We start from the raw sequence: 19,034 nt of genomic DNA on the forward strand, positions 1-19,034 counted from the left end.
TTCAGTTTAAGGGGAACTTAAAAGTAAAACGTAGGCTATAAAGAAGCACATAAATATACTCTCTGAAGTTGCGAAATAAAAGAGAATAATAAAACTTACATTGAACACATTAAAAGTTGCATCATTGCGCAATTCAGTGGAGCGTGGTTTCTTAGTGGGGTATAAAAATGTGGAAGTCCTCCCTCTTTTCGCGGCTTGTGAGTGGCCGCTGCGTGTGTCAGTCAAGGGGAGGGTCGCATGGCCAATTTCTATGTGCCTGGATGTCAATTTAGCTCTCAGAATACGCTCTGGTTTGTAGCTGTCAAGCGCACAACCACTCGAGGAGGACGTGCGAAGCGACTCCACATGAGACGCGTGGATCATTTTGGATATTTCTTTCACTTTTCTAGAGACGTTCATTCACACTAAGAATCATACCAAAACTTTACAAGGGAAAGTTTGGAGTCGCTGTGGTGCGTTCATGCCTCTTCTATTTTGAATCGACTGTTGGACCACGAGGTTTTTGAAGGAAACATGTTGAGCCAGTGCGCTGTGGTCCTGCTGCTGTTGGTGGTCCGTGCGCTTTCCTCCGCTCGTGCCCATGAGTGCACGCCGTGTAACCTGCGTGCTTGTCCGGTCAGAGCCGTGGCTGCGAGGGGCTGTGACGGTGGTCGGACGGGGGCTCGGGACCCATGCGGATGCTGTGACCTGTGCACGCGGCTGGAGTGGGAGCCCTGCGGGGGACAGGACTGGAGCGTAGGTTACTGCGGGCTGGGGCTGACCTGTGCCACGCTGAATGGAACCGGACCTGCTGTCATTCCCGAGGTTGGAGTTTGTAAAGGTGAGCTAGAACATACAATTTAGAATAAAACCTACTTCAAATAAAATATCATAGCATACAGTAAAAGTTTACATGGATCACAGCCTTGCGTAAAAGATTTGTGCGTTATTTCTACAATTGCTTAAGATAATACTTAGCTATGACATCTTGTAATCCTCATGACTCCAGACAAAGATGGTCCCAAGCCTGGCTAAATGGAACATTGTCTCAGGAAAGGGCAACTGGATTACATTTTGTAGAAAGTCTTACATCAAATCTCTACATGCAAAGAGGCAGGCAGATGGATTGAATTGTGACTCTTACTTCTAATTGGTGACAACAGGTCCTTTCATTTCATATAAACAGTTCCACCCTCTTCATATTTTAAATGGCTATCGCAGACGTTAATTCACTCATAAAGCAGTGTCTCTCCCGAATGGCAGCCGCCCCTTGGTTTTAAGTGGTTCATGAACATAACCATTCAGTTGTCAGTTATTGCGCTGGCTATGGGAGTGTTTACCTTGTCCCTGGCAGCGTGCAGGTCCAGGCTGTTGGCTGCCAGTGGAGCAGTCATATACATACAGCCTCTCTCTCCTCCTCTTTCCTTTTCTCCTTTATGCAGTCTTCTCCTTGGGGCATGACGATAGTGAGGTCTTGGCACAGACACACACCACAGACAAACCAAAATGAGGATGTAATTCGGCATTGCTCAATCACTGACAATGTTTCACAAAGTTCTTGCATTTCTGACATGTAATGCTTTGTATTTTCTCTCCTCAATCTTGCTACAGAGACACTGCTCTACTGTTCTTTTCCTGTGAAGTGAATATGCTCATTTTATGCAAAATTTACCTAACTTTCCAAGCTTCAAAGACCCGGGTGTCAAGTTGCTTATGTGTGGAGTCAGTAGCAGCAGCAGTGTTCCCCAGAGGAGCAAATAAGCACAAGGGGACCCCACACTTGTATCACCTGCAGTTTGTCGAGATGATTGAGGCGAACTGACAGGGCTGGAGCCAAAGTAAGAAAGTCCAGGATCCAGGAGGTCTGCCAGGGCATCCTTCGTTTGTGGGCTCTGTCCCAAGGGAGTAGGACCATGTCATATAGGAAACGCACATGAGCTTGGATGGCTGTTTGTGGAGATTTATACAGATTAGACTCTTGCAGAGTTTTTGTCAGTAAATTCAATACTCTTATCCTATTCCATAATTTGGTCATTGACTTCAATCTGCTCTATTATGTATATAAGTTAAACATTTTTGACAGTGACCAAATCATGATTATATTATTTTATGATTGAATCATGATTGTAGGGATGTAGGTATTGAGTTTGCTGAGAAAAACAATGTTTTTTTCTGTATTGTAATCTGCAAAAATTACTCTGTTTTAAACTATCTTCACCCTTCTTATTGGAGAAGACATGATGTTGCTTGGGGGAGTGCAATGCCATATAACAATCAATTTGCAATATATTGACCATTTAAACGTGGGATGCTTGTCCAGTGATGCTAATTACCTTTCAAATGAACTGTCTCATAGACATTGAGCTAATGGCTGGTGTGATTTGAGTCATGGCTCTGGCCCTGTGGCTCTAGGGGCCTCCATGCACGCTGTTAACCCTTAAATCAGATGCACGCCGCCTCCACATCCCAGAGGGGCTATAGATGGGGGTAAGTCAACACCTCCCTGTGTTTTCAGTGGCCTGTGTGGTAGTCCGTCTGCTGCAGGCTGATCCCAGATTTCCCTCCTCGAGCTTCAAGTGATTATACTCGCAATCAAGAGAAGGGGCTAAATATTTCCGTTTGGCTTCTCTGGGTGGCCTGGACACTTGAAGTGCGAAGTGGTCACATATTGCGAGTGACATGTTGTGTATGATGCGACCTGGCAGCAGTGCAGTTATTGATGTGATCGTGAAATGCATTGGAACATCATTTATGCAGGCATTTGGGGCGCTTATGTGGGAAAGCATGGAAATGTTATTCAATAGGCTAATCTGGGGGATTTGCTGAAGTTGGATGAATTGTGTGAAAAGTGTTAATTCTTGGGTTTCCTGCCAATTCTGTCACAACTACTTAGTGAACATAACTTATCAATTGCGTTTATGCATGCTGAGATTTGGAATGGGAATGTGAGGTTTTAAGTTAATTGTTAAATGTAATAATAGTTTAATTATTCCTTGGAAGTAAGGCCCTGGGAACTAAGCAACACTGTAAGATCCACAAGGAAGTAGTTTCGGAGATGGTATGTTGGCGTCAAATCAACAGTTGGCTGGACATGAAATCGTAAGAGGAGATTCACTGCCAGAATTATTGCATCACTCAACATTAATCCAATCATATTTGAAAAGGTTTCTAATCAAAATGAATAGCTGGAATGCATTAAAAAGTAAGTGCATCTCACTAGCGTCATAGACATTATGGTTAATTGTTGAGTTTGACAGAAGTGTGTTGAAATTTATTAAACATTATAATTAAATTGTTGGAGCTCTCCATCACCACACATTTTTAATCCTATTTATTCCAATATCTTAATTATAAGTCAGTTCTTTGGAACATTATTTTAACTGTTGAATGTTTGAACTTTACTGGGCCAATTTCACTTGTAAACTTGTATTAGTTTAATAGTGGGTCTACCAGACATAGCGCCTATTTATTCCCTTTATAAGGCACACCTGTTCAACTGACCGTAAACACAAACCTATAATTAGCCAATCACATGCCAGCAAATGGTCACAACTATCTCTTTTATGTCTTTTTGAGACTGGTCTGATAAAAGAGAAACAATCAATTGTGCTGAATGCATTTTTCAGTACCTGTACGATCGGTATACCTGCTTTATGATACCAGTACTTTTCCGGGGTACTTATCCTGTCAGAAGAACCATAAAACAGCTCTGCATTGATTGTCTTAGGACCTCTGCCTGGCCTGACTAATTGCTTTCCAATACAATTCAAATTATCTCCTAAGGTTCAGAGGGGTGAGATTGACAGGCAGATTAGGCAGTAAGAGGAACACATGGTCTGTCTGTATCAAATCAAATATGGTTGTTTACTTATAAAAAAGAAAGGAACAAAATGTGGTTCCATCATTTCTTCATGTGTTTAAATAAGTTTGAGTGCACCCACATAGAGTTCAGACCTGGTCTTCATCATATCTCTAGCGTCCAACTTGTAAGTCAGGTGGAAGCCCTTGCTCTGAGCCAGATAAATGCTTTGTTTTCATGTCCTCATCATGCCCCTGTGTCTGTCCACCCACGCGATCCTTCCCGAGCTTCCACAAACACTTAAAATACCACCATACCAGAATATCTGCATTATGGCACTGTACATCCACAGACTCCTCTCCTTTGCATGCCTTCTCCCCTTTTCCTCCACTATTATCTAATGTTTCAAAGACTTCCTTTTTAGCTCGCTATCAGCCGGGGGGCCTCCAGAGGTCAGCCTTCCCATCCTAGCGCTGGATGCCAAGACAAGCACAGTCTCTCCAGCATAAGGACCAGAGGAATCCCTCTGGGCTGTAGCCATAGACCCTTGGCAAGAAGTCATGCCAGACTAGATCACTGATAACTGGGCTAGACGCGGCGTGACTAGCAGGGTCAAGCTAAACAAATAGACTCTGGTTACACGAACATCTTCATCTGTTTCAAACTATCGGCTTCTGGTCCGCTTGGGCACCCCACACAGAGAGACACCAGTCTTTAGTGTTGCTATGTTACTCAATTTCGATAGTTAAAAAAACCTTGGAACCAATTTTCGATACCACAATTTTTAACACCAACACGGTAGGAACTCTAATCTCTGCATTCTGAATTTGATTTCATATTGTCATGAAACTAAATATCAATCATTGCTTTTTACCACAAGAAATTGTCCAAATGTCTTCCTCCAAAGTTTCAAGTCTGCTCCAAACCACATACTTTTACTGACAGAGAATTGGCTGTGAACCTCTCCATTAAAAAGACCCAAGCTGATCATTAACGATTAGAAATAACTGAATGTCAATCTCCATATATTGCATTGCCCTAGTATCTAGATTTAATACTAGTTTTACTGTCTTCTTGACAACCCTAACAGCCACCAACCTAAACAAAAATACCCTCCATGTGTAGTCTTGGTATGGAAAAACATCAGATTATTTTTAAATTGGAGGAAATCTTGGGTATAAGTTTGGCTGAGCTTCATTGAAAGGCCTTCTGTGCAAGGCTGTGTGTGTCTGGTAGAGCTATTAACAGCAGCGACTGGCTCAGGTTAAAGGTAGTGTTACAGTTAGCCCTGCCACTGACTGTACAGTAGAGGGCTGCGGGCATCCTGTAGAAGTCCCAAGCTAGACACATGACCAGCACAAGAGAAGCACCTATATATTCACAGCATATTAACCACAAAAGCTCAATTTATAGTTTGAATGGAAATCTTTATTTCACTCGGATTTACTCGGATTTTTGTTAAGACCTAAGTGACCTCTTTGGTGCAAATATCCATATCATTAAAGCTTATGGAGAGGAAGTGTATCATTAGCAGTGGAAGAAGTAGCCCCAAAACCTGAAAGAGCCATTGTACGAAGTGTCCAAATGAAGCTTCTTAAGAAACTTGATAGTGTGTGAAAGAGGACTGTCCCCTCTGTCGGCAACAGGATCAGTCTATCAAAGGTAAAGTACATGCTCACTGCTATATCAGATTTTAAGCCGGTTAGCTGTCAGTAGTTTTTACAATTTTTAAAGGCAATATTTGGTCTCAGTTTAAGTTTCCTTGGAGTGAAACTGAATGAATTGGAGTGAACTGAGTGAATTAGATCCAATTTATCTAGAGGGAAACAGAGAAACAATCGTTCATTTGGTTCCTTTCGTATTATCACAGTTTCACAAATTCTTCCTATGCATTTCTATTGAGGCATCGGAGCATGCGATCTGCTCCCAGTGCTTGTGATTTACATTTAAATTTAGCATAGTTTTTATACCTGATGCTCTTCCTCATAATCCTTACTTTCATGGTTGAGACCTAATGTGTCTAAAAGTGTAATGTATATGTAGTAAGTGAGGTTGAGATCTGTGCCAACTAGGGCTTAGATACTGATGAACCATATCATCTGAGACCAAAGCTCTCTCTTGGTGGGTCTGGTGCCAGAGGTGTCTCTGGCACAGGAGAGGCGTTCCAGCAGCCAGAGGGATGAAGACCCTGGGAGGCCTGCCACATTGGGGAACAAAAGCAAACTAATGGGCTGAATGAGAGAAGTAGTGAGGCACCAGAGCACAGGGGAGGAACCACAAGCACTGACTGTACATTTGACTTTGGACTGGTGACTATTGCTTTCTTAAGTTTGTGTTTTTGTGTATTCAGTGCAATATCTCCACAGCACCTTCCAACAAAAATAAATGTTTGTTCATTGACATAAATCTGTGCAGTAAACTGCAGATTTGGTGGGTGCCTATTGCTAACATACTAACATACATGACCATTCACACAGACACAGGGAATAATTAAGCTCCATAAAATGCTTATTTATAAAAGAAAAATATATATTTATATAACTGTACACTGTATCTATACAGTGTTGATGGTATGAATAAAAGCTTTTTTTCAAAGAAATAGAGAGAATTGCCATACTCATTGACAATAGTTTTCAAATGGGTATCAAGATACTAAACCTGGCACAAAATTTTGATTAGTTTTAGTATGGCCTTGAGCTATATGAGAAAGACAGCATACTAATATAGAGAAACTACTATTATTATTACTGTTATTACATTTTATTGTCTAACAATAATAGCATTGTTATCATTATTGTAGTATCAGAATTGGTATTTGGTTTGATGCCTATTCCTTAGTATTAAAACTAAGTTTGAAATTGAAATATTATGATAACATTAGTTAATACTGTATGTTTCTTCTTCAAAATTAGTTCTCCTGTGTGTTTATTCCTTCTTCAGTACCAAATCATTGTATTCTACATCATTCTGTGTTACCCTATCCATATATGTTGGATCTTACCTCAACCCTGATTTCCTGTGCCCCCCAGTGCTTCCCGATCACCCTGAGGCCGGCCTGGAGGATCTGCGCTGCCCACTGATTACAGGCTGTGACCGTGTGGAGGGCCAGTGTGTGTGCGACGCCCGCCACTCCTGCCTGGGCTCCTTCACTTTCCCAGATCAGGAGAGATGCATGAAAGCCAGCCAGTCAGGTGGATTCCCATCTCATCACACCAACAGAACTCAAACCAGAGGGAATAATGCTGTCCATTCAGAGGAGCTAATCCACAGCAGATGGGTTCAGAGGGATACAATGAGACTTACATTTCACATTGATGACACCCTAGACATTGTAGATGAAAGTCTTGCATATACCTGTAGTTTGTACATATAATGAATACTAGTTACATTTATTACACAAGGGGCCAATATGTGTAATATAGTAATGGAAATATGTTAGATACAGACGATTACAGATCCTAGTTGGCACAATAATCACCTGGTTGCCATCTTGACATAAATTCCAGTTAGGCATTCATGACCTTGGGACCAACTCAAGATCTGAAGCTGGGTCCTTGCACTTCAGTAGCCCACTTCTTTTGACAGATTTCCCCAGTGTTATTGATGAATGTGTCCAATGCAAAGGATATACACTGCCTGGCCAAAAGGCAGTGTACTTTTCCTCTGGTGACAAAAACAGTTGTATTAAAATGTTGGCAGTAGCAGTACTTCTATAAAATTAGTTAGTAGGAGTAAAATCTGGAGTAAGTTCATTAAAGGTTATGTTATTTCTACTAGATATTTTCCAGTTCCATTTTTAAATGGACCTCCTAAACATGCACTACATCCCGATGGATAAACCCAACAGAACCGCATTTCTAAACACCATTGTAGACACACTCCTCTACTGTTTCTTGTTTACCTTTGTGCCATTGCTTTACAGAAGGCAGAAGACACGAGCACAGGGAGCGGCACAGGGACACTAAGTATGTGGGCCCTTCAAACCCGGCCTGTATGTTCTCTGGTTGTAACCTGACCGCTGAGGGCTGTGTGTGTGAGTCTCAAAGCTGCCATCACCACTTCGCCTACATCAACCGCAGCCAGTGCCAGGAAGCTGCAGGTAACCTTCTAATAACTGACCGAAAACTGGGGCAAAACGCCACTCTGTCAAGTCAACACATGCTTTCAGACTACCCTCGAGTGACTTAAGACAAATTGGTTCTAAAATGGAGACTAAATGGTATTTCAAAATAGTAACACCAATAGGTAAATGTTATGACACATTTCACAGTAAACTACTAAGTACCATATTTTCCGGGCTGTAAGTCACACTTTTCTTTCATATTTTGGCAACTTATACTCAGATGCGACTTATATGTGAAATTATTAAAATATATAATTTCACATCTTCATTATTGTCACACTGACACTTGTGCGAGGGCACTCTAGGCTTGTGTACCAGTATCTACTACTTCTGTACCATTAAAAATTTTAAATTAGCTGAATACATATAAATGTGTTATGTTAGTGTGCTGTACTGCTATTCAGCCTGTTGTTCTCTACTCTCTAAATTTCTCCAAAAATGTGACTTATGGTCCAGTGCAACTCATGTTTTTTTCTTCATTATTATGCACTTTTTGGCTGGTGCGACTTCTACTCTGAAGGGATTTATAGTCTGGAAAATACGGTACATTGATCTTTAACCCATGCCGCAACTCTTCCTTTACACCTTAGTAGTGCCACCTTAGAAAATGTTGTTGAAAATGTTTTCCAACAACAGACATGAGCTACCTAGAGAATTTTATGTTATTGTCATAGGGCAATGATGTGTGTCATAGTTTAGAAATGTTTTATCAGCAAGTTTGTATTAGTATTAGAAAGTGAATCTAAAAAGAAATCAAAAGGCAGATTTAGAATAGATTTTATAGATTCTGTAAACGGGAGTTGGGCAGACCACAACTTTCCATCTGGCTTGGTTGAACTACATAGCTTAAAGAGAGCCTCGTATTCATACATAGGGAAACTGGGCTACCTAGTAAAAGGGTCAGTGCATAACATAAACATACAATGTGTACCATAGTTTTGTCCTTTTAGTCAACCACAACATTCCTCAAGTCTCGGCTTATTTTTCAAAGCTACAAGATTTTTAGCCTTTATTTTAAGCAAAGACGTTGACTTAATGACAGTATAAAGTGTGGATGGCATGTGGCAATGTTATTTTAGAGCTAAAAATGTCAGTGTTAGAAGGTGTGAATTGGACTGACAGTAAAGGCATACACCTACCTGACGTTTCTGAGGTTGAAAATTGTGAAAAGATGAAAGTGTTTCCCATTGATTGACAGTTGTAAATGAAAAGAGCTGCTAGTGCACTAGGTCAGCTTCCTTATTTGGATTTCAAGGTGTCAAAAATGGTGTCTACCTCCAGAGCAGCATTTACAAAATAGGATGTAGAGTGCACTCTCTGGTCCCAATGCATGTTGGGTAAATCTTGTCTAGATTCTTGCACTATAATCTGCTGAATATTTCAACCCTTTTTGAATCCTTCTAAACATACTTAAATACTTCATCATTATTACCAGTGAAAGGGTACTGAAAAATAGAACAGTACTCCAGTAAATGACAGTTACATGACTAATGTACTCAATTACAAGTACAAGTACTGTTGCCAAAATTTTACTTAAATAAATGCACATAAAATAAGCTAATAAAAGTACAAATTACTAGTATTTTTTGTGCATTTTTTGTTGCATTTTAAATGAATATTTCATATAAAATGTGATTAATTAGACTGAATTATGTTGTTTTAAACTCTGGACCATCAGAGCGGGTGGTGCAGTGCCACTGTGTTTGCAGGTATATTCATGGATTTCAGCTAACTGTTCCATTTTGAGGACATTTAGATAAGCATGTTTTGTTTTGAATTGTCAATCGCTGTGGTCCTCATTTTTCATCATTCTGAAACCCATAGATAGAGAGGAGACAGCCATCACAACTGGGACTTGTATTATACTCAGTAAGTCCTATCATTTTAAAGGCATGGCTGGAATTTTACTCAAGTATAAGTTTAAAAATCTACAAAAAAGTACAAATCTACTTAAGTAAAGTGACAGCATTGTAATTTGTTACTTTCATCTCTGTATATTACTTCTTATACTTCTATACTTCTATATACTTTCAACACTTTGTTGTAAAGTATATGTGAGCGTTTCTTTGACTCACTACCAGCCAAACATTGCCAAACACTTAAATAGATGACAGTTTAACTCACACAAGTAAAAAGTGTAAACAACATTTTTCAACAGCTTATAGGCTCTTACTGCCACAGTCCCACTTCCCTCCCCTGTAGTGAAAAAGGACCAGATGACCACAGGCGAGGGCCTCTCCCTCATCATAATTTAAGACATAATCTGGGAGTGTGCGTGTGTCTGCGTGTGATAATTGTCTTGTTTGTCTAGATGTCTCGGCCCAAGTTTTCCTTTGTCATCAAGAACAGCTTCCTGAGCTACCAGACTGCTGTTGTTCTAGTGTAGTGCTTGCGTGGAGACAAAAGCAATCATTACCTTCTCTTTGGGGGTAGTAATGTTGCTGGTTTGTTTTTGCGTTACCAAGACAACACAGGCATGTTCATTTTTAATACACCTTTCAGAAAGGTTCATTAAGTGTTGAGTAAGTGTTTATCCAGACTTTTATATTATTTCATACCTTCTATTTCAATTGGTAGAAAATTCTGCAAGACTAGCACTACATCTGGATTTAAAATGTTTTGTTTACTGACTTACTCATGTATTTTTTTGTAGAAAAACTGCAAATTAAAGCAACCCAAAAAGCAAATGGAGGGATAAAACAAAAACAACAACTCTATTTTTAGGATGTGTATTAGCATGTCCCAGTAGAGTTCACCAGCTAATACCAGCTGTAAATATTGAAGAATGCTCTGGTTATGCTTGTCCTCACTTGTAAAGAGGATGTGAAACCAGACCACCTCCAAACCATTAATCAGTGCACATTCTCTTCTTTGTGGCGACTTTCTCTCCCTCCCTTTTGCTCACCACATCTCCACAACTTTTCTTCTTGCACCTGTAATTTCAGCCTCTGCACCACTGCTAACAAACTTGGTCCAAAACAACTGTGGCCCAGACATATTAGGCAGATGTCAGGAAACCGAGAGGAAGTGATAAGCACGCTGAGGGGGCGGGGAGCAGACACAGGAAGATGGGATATCACAAATTTCTAGACAACTTTTTTTTTTTGTTCAAGTATTTATGTCACACAGGCCCCAGGGTCTTGGCAGTTTTACACTCTGAGATAGTTTACATATTTGACTCCAAAGTTCTGTAGGAATTCCCCTGTTGTTGCTCTCTGTCAGGTTCATGGCATGCTTTGTAGTGAAAAAAATGTTTGGATGAATCACTTGGAGTCAATTAAAGCTTTACTAGAATCAGGAAGAAAACAAAGTTCAGCCCTGTGCTCAGGGCAAGGCGGCATGTTCTCTAAAGTGGACACTGAACCCTGATTAGGCCAAACGTTTGCTTTGAAGTGATATATGATATTGTTTACTTGGAATGGTTTTGGTGAGACTGTAATGATCTCAAACTTGCAAAAACTCATTTCATCATGTTTACAACCAGCATCTCACAACAATAACATCCTTCCTTCTATTCTATTTGCTAAACTAAAGCTGACCCTTGGAAAATAGTACTTGTATCAGATTTAAATGATAATAGTATTTTTGACTTATTATGGATTCAATGTTACTGAGATTTGATGTTAAAATAGACAGGGGAGGAAGACTCATTTAATAAGAGATTGTTGAAAACTAACTGTGACTATGATTAATGTTTTATGGTACTTCTTATATCTGATGTCAGCCTTATCATTCAAATAAAACATTGCCAAATTTTCCTGAATTTCTCTCCACAATTCACAGTGATTTGTGTCATTTGTCTGTCACAGGTAGTCTTCCACTAACCTGGCAATGTGACAAGACTATTGACATTTTTAGAATCAAACCCCCCTCTCATGCAGACAGGGGGGATTGTACTTTGCCAACTTAGTATCAGTAGGACAAGCAGAGTCCCTTTTATATTGACTGTACCAAGTTCAGTAAAGGTTGTTGCACTACACTGCCTGGTGCCCTGCTTACACTTACAGTTGCCCACATGCCCTGCTGACAGAGTGTTTAGTTCTGCTTGGCTGCTGTGTCTTTGTGGTTGGCCAGTTATGGTGCTGGGCAGACCGCGACAGACTGGCAGTGGGTCAGTCTTCATGACCCTCTCCCTCTGTGCCGTCTGAGGCCACTGCTGGCATAAGTGCTGCCTGGCTGCACACATTTACATTTGTAAAATCATAAAATCATTATGATTGTAACCAAGCTTGTTGGAGGTAAGATGAGGTGGGATCTTTATGTTTGTATAAGTGGATTTAGCGCTTGGCATTTGAAGGTGTAGTATGTAACTTTTCTGAGTGGTTCCACCACCTGCTTGTGTCAGTGCTATTGCATTGCCTGTAAAGTTCCTCGCATTTTGTCTTTAATTTACACAATTACAGGTGTATTGCTAAAAATAGAAAAATAAACTTCTTACTGTAAGCGTTTTGCCTCTCCACAAACCTGACCTGTAACTTGCTTGTTTTGATGGAGATTATAAATTTATCCTGTGGAACATTTCAGGCAAAGTAATAACATCTCCATGGAGACCAATACCACCTCCAGAAAAGTTAAATAGTGCACTTTTTACATTATGCTGAATGTCCTTAATAGCATTCTTTCAACAGACTTAAGAACACCTCTCAGTCTAATATGAATAATTTATCCCACAGGTTTATTTCTGACTGTTTTGTGGCATTTTGTGGTATTTCAACAGGCTCCTTAATGTCTTGCCACTCTCCTCCGCGTGACTCAGCCCTGTCCATTAGCACAGCAGCATTACATATTGTTCTGTAGGTGTAGCCGGAGCACTGGCACATGTGATGACTGGGGCCTTTCTGCTAACATGTTCTTCATACGCCCGGGAGCAAACTATTCATTCTATTCATATACATTCAGTGCCAGATATAGACCCCGGTAGAGATTCTGATCTGGCGCTCGGTTCTTCCAAGTTATTGTCCAGGGCCTAATCTGATTGGCTGTCAAACACTGAGGAAAAGGGTGTGTGTCAGTGGAATGTGCACATGCCTTGTACAATCGCCTCATAAACAAATACAGTTGTGGTTTGTCGTCATGAAAAACTGCACTCCTTGTTGTATTCTGTAGCTATCTGAATTCTAACCACAGTGTGAAGTTGCACTAAGTACTTCCTGCTGGTGACCCAGGCTGTGCTGTTTGGCCTCTGCTCCTCAGTCCTCTCCTCACACACTTCTGACGCACACGACACGGTGCTGCTCAGAGCTAACTGCTGCCGGGCGCACGGCCAGACCCCCTCAGCTTAGAGCGCAAAGACGGCCCTCATGTCCCTTTGGGGAGCAGCTTTCTCAAACCTGAGGACAAACCCCGCGGAGGGCAGCTGGACTGAGAGAGCTTTGTTCTGGCCTGACTCCGGTCCAGAGGCGCTGGCTGAACAGAACTCACATTGTGCACTTTTTCCATGAGTAAACTCAGACTGTCAACACAGCCTCCTCTGCCCCAAACGGGCCACTCTGGTTCGGAGCAAAGACTGCGCTCCTTGTGCCTCAATTTCACCAGAAGAAAACGGTCATTTAGATTCCACTTAGTGTTTTTCTTTCTGAGATTCCAGAAATATGCATTGTTTACAAAGGACTCCATAATTCTGTGGTGATGGAGCCACTTCCTGATCTCACCTGTGTGTGAATGTGTGCAGGTTATAGAGGGAGGTCAAAGGTCATACAGTCTGTTTACTGTTATCCTACATTCCGCCAACAGCACATGTGTGCTAATCCACAGAGACATTTATCAAGCATAACAAATCAGGCCTTTGTCTGGATCTGGAGGACTGCCACCATTGTGATAGTAAGATTGTTTTGTGGTTGCTGACTCACTAATTACAGGCGTTTTGAATGAGTACATAAACGCTGGAACATAATGCATTTGCTGTTGACTTTGTCTGTCCTCTTGTCTGCGTATTGTGTTTTAAAGGAGAGAAGTAGAAAATTGTATTAAATGTACCAGTTAGAGCCGGACCCTTTGCACAGATGGATACAATCGTATACATTTAAATGACAATGCAGTGTCTGCAGCTGCTTTTCCCAGCACACTCTAACCCCAGCCATTATCAGCAGTGAAAGCCTCATCAGCCCCACATACAATGCAGAGAAAGAGTTTCTCAGTGCTCAACATTGTGTAGGATGGTCTCAGGGCACTTGTATAGCTTTAACCACCGTGACGTTTTCATATGCAAAACCATGTTCAACTGAGCAGCCACAGCAGACGATAATTAACTAAAACAGTGGCCAATCAGCATGTCTGACTACAGTTTATTTAACCACAGCCAAAAAATTAGGCCAAAACCATTCAAGAGGCCGTTGCTTCCTTAATGCATGCTTTTCCTTCATTTTCTATGACACCGCACTGCTACAGTTTATCAATGAGAGCTTTGTGGTGCGGCTCACTGTTCCAGGTTGGTTAGGTAAACAGTGCAGTGCACTTACTTAGTTCTATTTGTCTGGAGCTAGAAAAACTCAGGTATGGGGTGTCTTTTCAGGATAAGAAAACACTAAGTCCAGACGTCACGTTTGTCCATTTTTTACAGAGATTTATACACCAAGTAGGCTGTTTGATTACCCAGTTGCAACAGTATTTTGCATCTTATCAAGGGAACTGCTTGGCTGCATTGGAAAACTGGGAAGTATCCAATCTATAAAGAGTGTTAGCAAAAGCATAGCTCCTGAAAAGTCCACCAAAAAAACCTAAATCCCCATTATGAAACCTCCGTCTGCATTAACTACTCAAAATCCAATCATGCAAAGATCCACATTTATCCTCTATAATTAAACGCTTCATTGATGAGACAAATTGAGATTTCCCTCATTACCATTCATCATCTCACTCCTTACAGAATACATTCAGTTTTTTGCTGTCTGAAAAATGACTTGCTGCAAAGAACGTGAAATTGCAGCGTTTTACTCCTAAATCTATACATTACACTGGCACTCGTAGAAAAATAAACACTGGCCTTTGCTTTGGGGAAATCCAATATTTGTAAGGTGGCTACTGTTCTTGTACAATGCGGGCATAGAGGGGCGCACCACTTAACTTTTCCTGACCACGCGCCAAAGTACACCAATGAGCCCTGTGCACAGATCCCCTGCACGGCAATACCACTCTTACTCCTAAAAAGAGCTATCAGGCCTATTATACCGGCTTTGTCAAATGAATGGGTAAACATCGAATGGTATGCTAACTGCAGGAGGAGGAGAGGGAGAAGAAAGTTGGAGTCTGTCTGCTATTAATGGCTGGTTTGAGAAGCAAAGAGGCTGTTTTTGGATTGCGGGCCGGTCAGCTTGGCCGCTCAAACAGGATGTGCACGGGGACTTGTGGTGTCTACTGTGTGGAGTTTGGGTCTCACAGGATGCCGTAAAGCTGTCACAGGCACAAACGTGGTGCTGATGACTTTGCAGTTTGTTTTGGTTGATTCAAATTCATATTTTTAGCGATGTATGATTGATATATGAAGGCATAGAAAAGTAGAGCAATTGAACAGTTGTTTTCTTTGCACTATGATTCTTTTTGTTAAATTGTGTAGATATTGGCTACAGTCTGTCCTTGTAATGTGATCCAAAAATTCTTGTTATTTCAAACATTAACGTGAAACAGTTTCATGATTAAGTTGTTTTGGAAGCGTAGTAGGAAATTGCAGTCCTCATTGTCCATAGTAAATAAATAATACAACTTATTTGACTAGGCTACATATGGCAGTTTTCCAATCTGTATTTCATCAGCTGGTATAGACTAAGCCCCAAATACTGCAGTGAATCCCAACAGTGGCTAATGGGTATGCTTACATTTTTTACTTCATACTTCATTTCTCAAACAAAAGTAAAAGTTGACATGCTGTTTTAACTAATTTGATTTTAAATAACAGTTAAAAATCTCTTGTTATCTCTTTGTTGTTTCAGATGCCCTGAGGTGTTCGGATGTGACTTGTCCCCCACTGGCAGCCTCCAACTGCCCCTCGGACTCTGTGCTCACCCGAAGCTTCACGCCCCCTGCTGGCTGCTGTCCCGCTATTGCTCCTCAGTGCACCTGTGACTTCAGCACCTGCCACAAGCCCCTGTGTCCCACTGGCCAACGGCCAGAGAGGACGAGCCAGGCCAGCGGACAGCCCGGAGACTGCTGTGATGTCTATGAGTGTCAGAAAGGTAACTCTACTATGCACCGTGGTGGGTATTTTGGCTGTTTTAAGAAAGGTGCAACAAATCAACAAATGTGTGAAGGTAAATTATAACGTTTTAAGTGGTAGACATCATTAGAATCTACACTGAACTCAAAATGCTTTTGTCCTCCAAATGCACCAAACCTCTACCACTGTCACTAGAAATGCACCTTTACTCATAGAATGACAAAGGATTATGTGCATCTAAGAGAAAAGTGTGTTTTCAGCAGTAACATTTCATAACAAAATTATCAGTGCAAAAAGATCTTGTTCATTAATGATGGATGATGGAGGGAAGTGATTACAATAATGAACATAATGAGGGGATTTTGTTATTAGCTCTATACAATATGAGAAATCAATGAGGAAGTTTAATTACAATGATTATTGCGATAATAACGACCTGATTCTTATTGCCATAAACATTAGTTTGCAATTACCGCTCACTGCTGCAAGCGAAACAAAGCTTTTACTGATATACAAAGTGCCAATTTCTGCCAAATGTCTATTTCCTAGATAAGTATTATAATGTTTAGCTAACAAATCAAGTGGTCATTCTCTGCCCATTCGGAGTCTGATGGATTATGATGATGACCTATGGGACAAGTGTAAAGAAAAGAAATACAGTTTAAACCATATAGCAGATAAACATCACTTATATAAACCCCCATAGTACAACATAGATAACAGCTCTTTGAATTGCCCTTTTGCTGCTGATAAGAAACTAAAAACACTCTGAAATCAAAGAAAATCACCTACAGTATACAGTCAAGTGGCATGTCGAGTGGCTGCCAGAAAACGTCAGAAGGCAGGGAGGGGACTGGCGCTCTGTTGACTCTGCGCTCCTGACAAATATTCCGTGTTTTACCAACAGAACAAATTCCCATTCTGGACTCTCTGCGTGTATAAATGAGTGCTGTGTCCTGGAATTAATGGACTTAACGAGGCCACTGACCAGAAAAGTGCTTAGCCTTCACTTTTTCTGAACAGAAGTGCAGTGTCAAAAGGCCTGGCCGTCTGCTCACACGTCCTATAGGGAGCAGGTTCAACAGTTCACTGATGGGAATGCTTTTTATGTGGCCCATTCTGCAGCTGGGGAGGGTAATACAGGGGGGCAGGCTGATAGGCTACGGGATCAGTGTTTTGATAACAAGTGTCTGCTGCTCTTTGGGTGCGGGGCTTCATGTCTTTTGTGCTGGACTATGGTTGGCCCTTTTAGAGCTGCATGACTGCGCACCCCTAGACTAGGGCAGAGACTGGGGACACGCACCAGGGGCCCCTCCGGTTCACCTCTTCGGTCACCTCCTCTGTCCCAACTCATTTCATAGCTTTAATGACATATATAGTGTTTGTGTCCGGTTGGAACTGGCTGGCTGGGTTTCCATGTTGATTGTACACTGACATATATAGGCAGGGTCAGTTGGTGCAAGGAAAGTAACGTCTGGCTCTGTTGATCCAAATGAGAAATGACCAAGTTCAGTTTTTCCCATATTTGCCATATGGACTACCGTATTATCCATGACTGTTAAAAAACTCCAAAATTTGCATTGTTGCCATAGCAATTAACAATAAAAAATATATATATATCTTGAATGGTAAGTCCCCCAAATTGCACATATCAAGAAACTAAAGCCCATGAGTAGGATGATCTATTGTATATGCTTTGTGCATTTGTAATTGTAATGTTCAGATCTTACTCATTAAATATATGTTATGTGTTTGCCATCAAAATATAGTCTTCCATGTTCCATTTGTTGCATATGATTTTGAATGACTTGTACATCATAGCATAACAAGCACATTGATAATCCTTTGTCAGGAAGGATGAAGGATGAAGTACTGCTATATATGTAAATGGTCATATAAAAACATAAAACTGGATTCTCCAATCAGACTAAATTAAAACCAAGTACCACCACAATAACGCAATGTCCCAGGTTTCTAAGTTCTTGTTTTGTAACTTTGATGGTGATGATACAATGCGTTGCCACATATCATCCAAATTTTACATCATCTTCGCAACCAGTGAAACTCTGGCTCCTGTTTACTATTGCGCTGGCAAAGCTCTTCATTCATCCCTTAGTGACCCCATGAGGACACGCTAGTTGGTCGTAGCTCCAGTATAAATTGAGCAACACTAGAAAATAACTGTGGCCTTTTTGTATCTCAGCGATTCTCTGATTTACAGTGCATTGGTCTGATGACGTCTTGTTTACCATTGTTTTTCTTGGTAACCACAAATGCAACTTTTTAAATTCACAATAAACTATTTCAGCGGTTTTATGTACTGCTATAGACAATGCACAGCACCAGTGGAGTCTGTGCCACAAGTTGATTTAGGGATTACTATTGGCTAATGGCGGAAATCGCAAAGGATTGTTGCCCCATGTGACTTCCTACTGCTGCTTTGAGCTTTAACCAGCATTGCCAGGTCATTCGCAAAAAAAAACTACAAAAAGAAAGAACTCCAGCAGCAGGAAGCACATTTCGATCTCCTGTTTGCTCCCTGCCCTCTCAGCCCACCTGCTTTGTATTAAAAAGTTGGAGCTATTTTTTCCTCTTTTTTTAAGCCTCTCAGTCTTGCCCCCCGACAGTATGGCGTACAGCTGTAACCTCCACTCTCATTTATAGAAACCACTGGCCCCACATCTGTCTGCATCTGTGCAATACATCCACTCCGGGCCCTAAGTAGCGTGGAGCCTGTAGACTGCCTTACATAACCACATTGCCTCACTTCCCTAATGCGCCTGTGTTTGATGAGATTCCCCTGTGGTGGGTTAAGATCGCACAATGCTGACTCGCCAAACCAACAGAGCACATTTGAATACCAAATCTAGTTTTAAAAGTTGAGATGTGATGTAATAATGTTCCTTGTTGCTTTGACCACTGAACTACTGACAAACTAAAAATACATGATTATGGACACAATGATGATGATATGATTGACAGTA

General features: G+C 41.0%; 1 protein-coding gene across 1 annotated transcript in view; it reads left to right on the plus strand.

Moving 5' to 3' along the window:
- Nucleotides 1-225: 225 nt before the first annotated feature.
- The window catches only part of crim1 (cysteine rich transmembrane BMP regulator 1 (chordin-like)), a 35,623-nt gene continuing 16,814 nt past the window's right edge, over nt 226-19,034 (plus strand). Inside the window, exons 1-4 of the mRNA XM_033988057.2 lie at nt 226-820; nt 6,808-6,969; nt 7,701-7,877; nt 15,827-16,069. Of these exons, the coding sequence (XP_033843948.1) occupies nt 514-820; nt 6,808-6,969; nt 7,701-7,877; nt 15,827-16,069 (889 nt within the window). The 5' untranslated portion in view covers nt 226-513. The remainder of the gene's footprint in view (nt 821-6,807; nt 6,970-7,700; nt 7,878-15,826; nt 16,070-19,034) is intronic.

Source organism: Periophthalmus magnuspinnatus, chromosome 22 (assembly GCF_009829125.3).
Source record: "Periophthalmus magnuspinnatus isolate fPerMag1 chromosome 22, fPerMag1.2.pri, whole genome shotgun sequence".
Taxonomy (NCBI): Eukaryota; Metazoa; Chordata; class Actinopteri; order Gobiiformes; family Gobiidae; genus Periophthalmus; species Periophthalmus magnuspinnatus.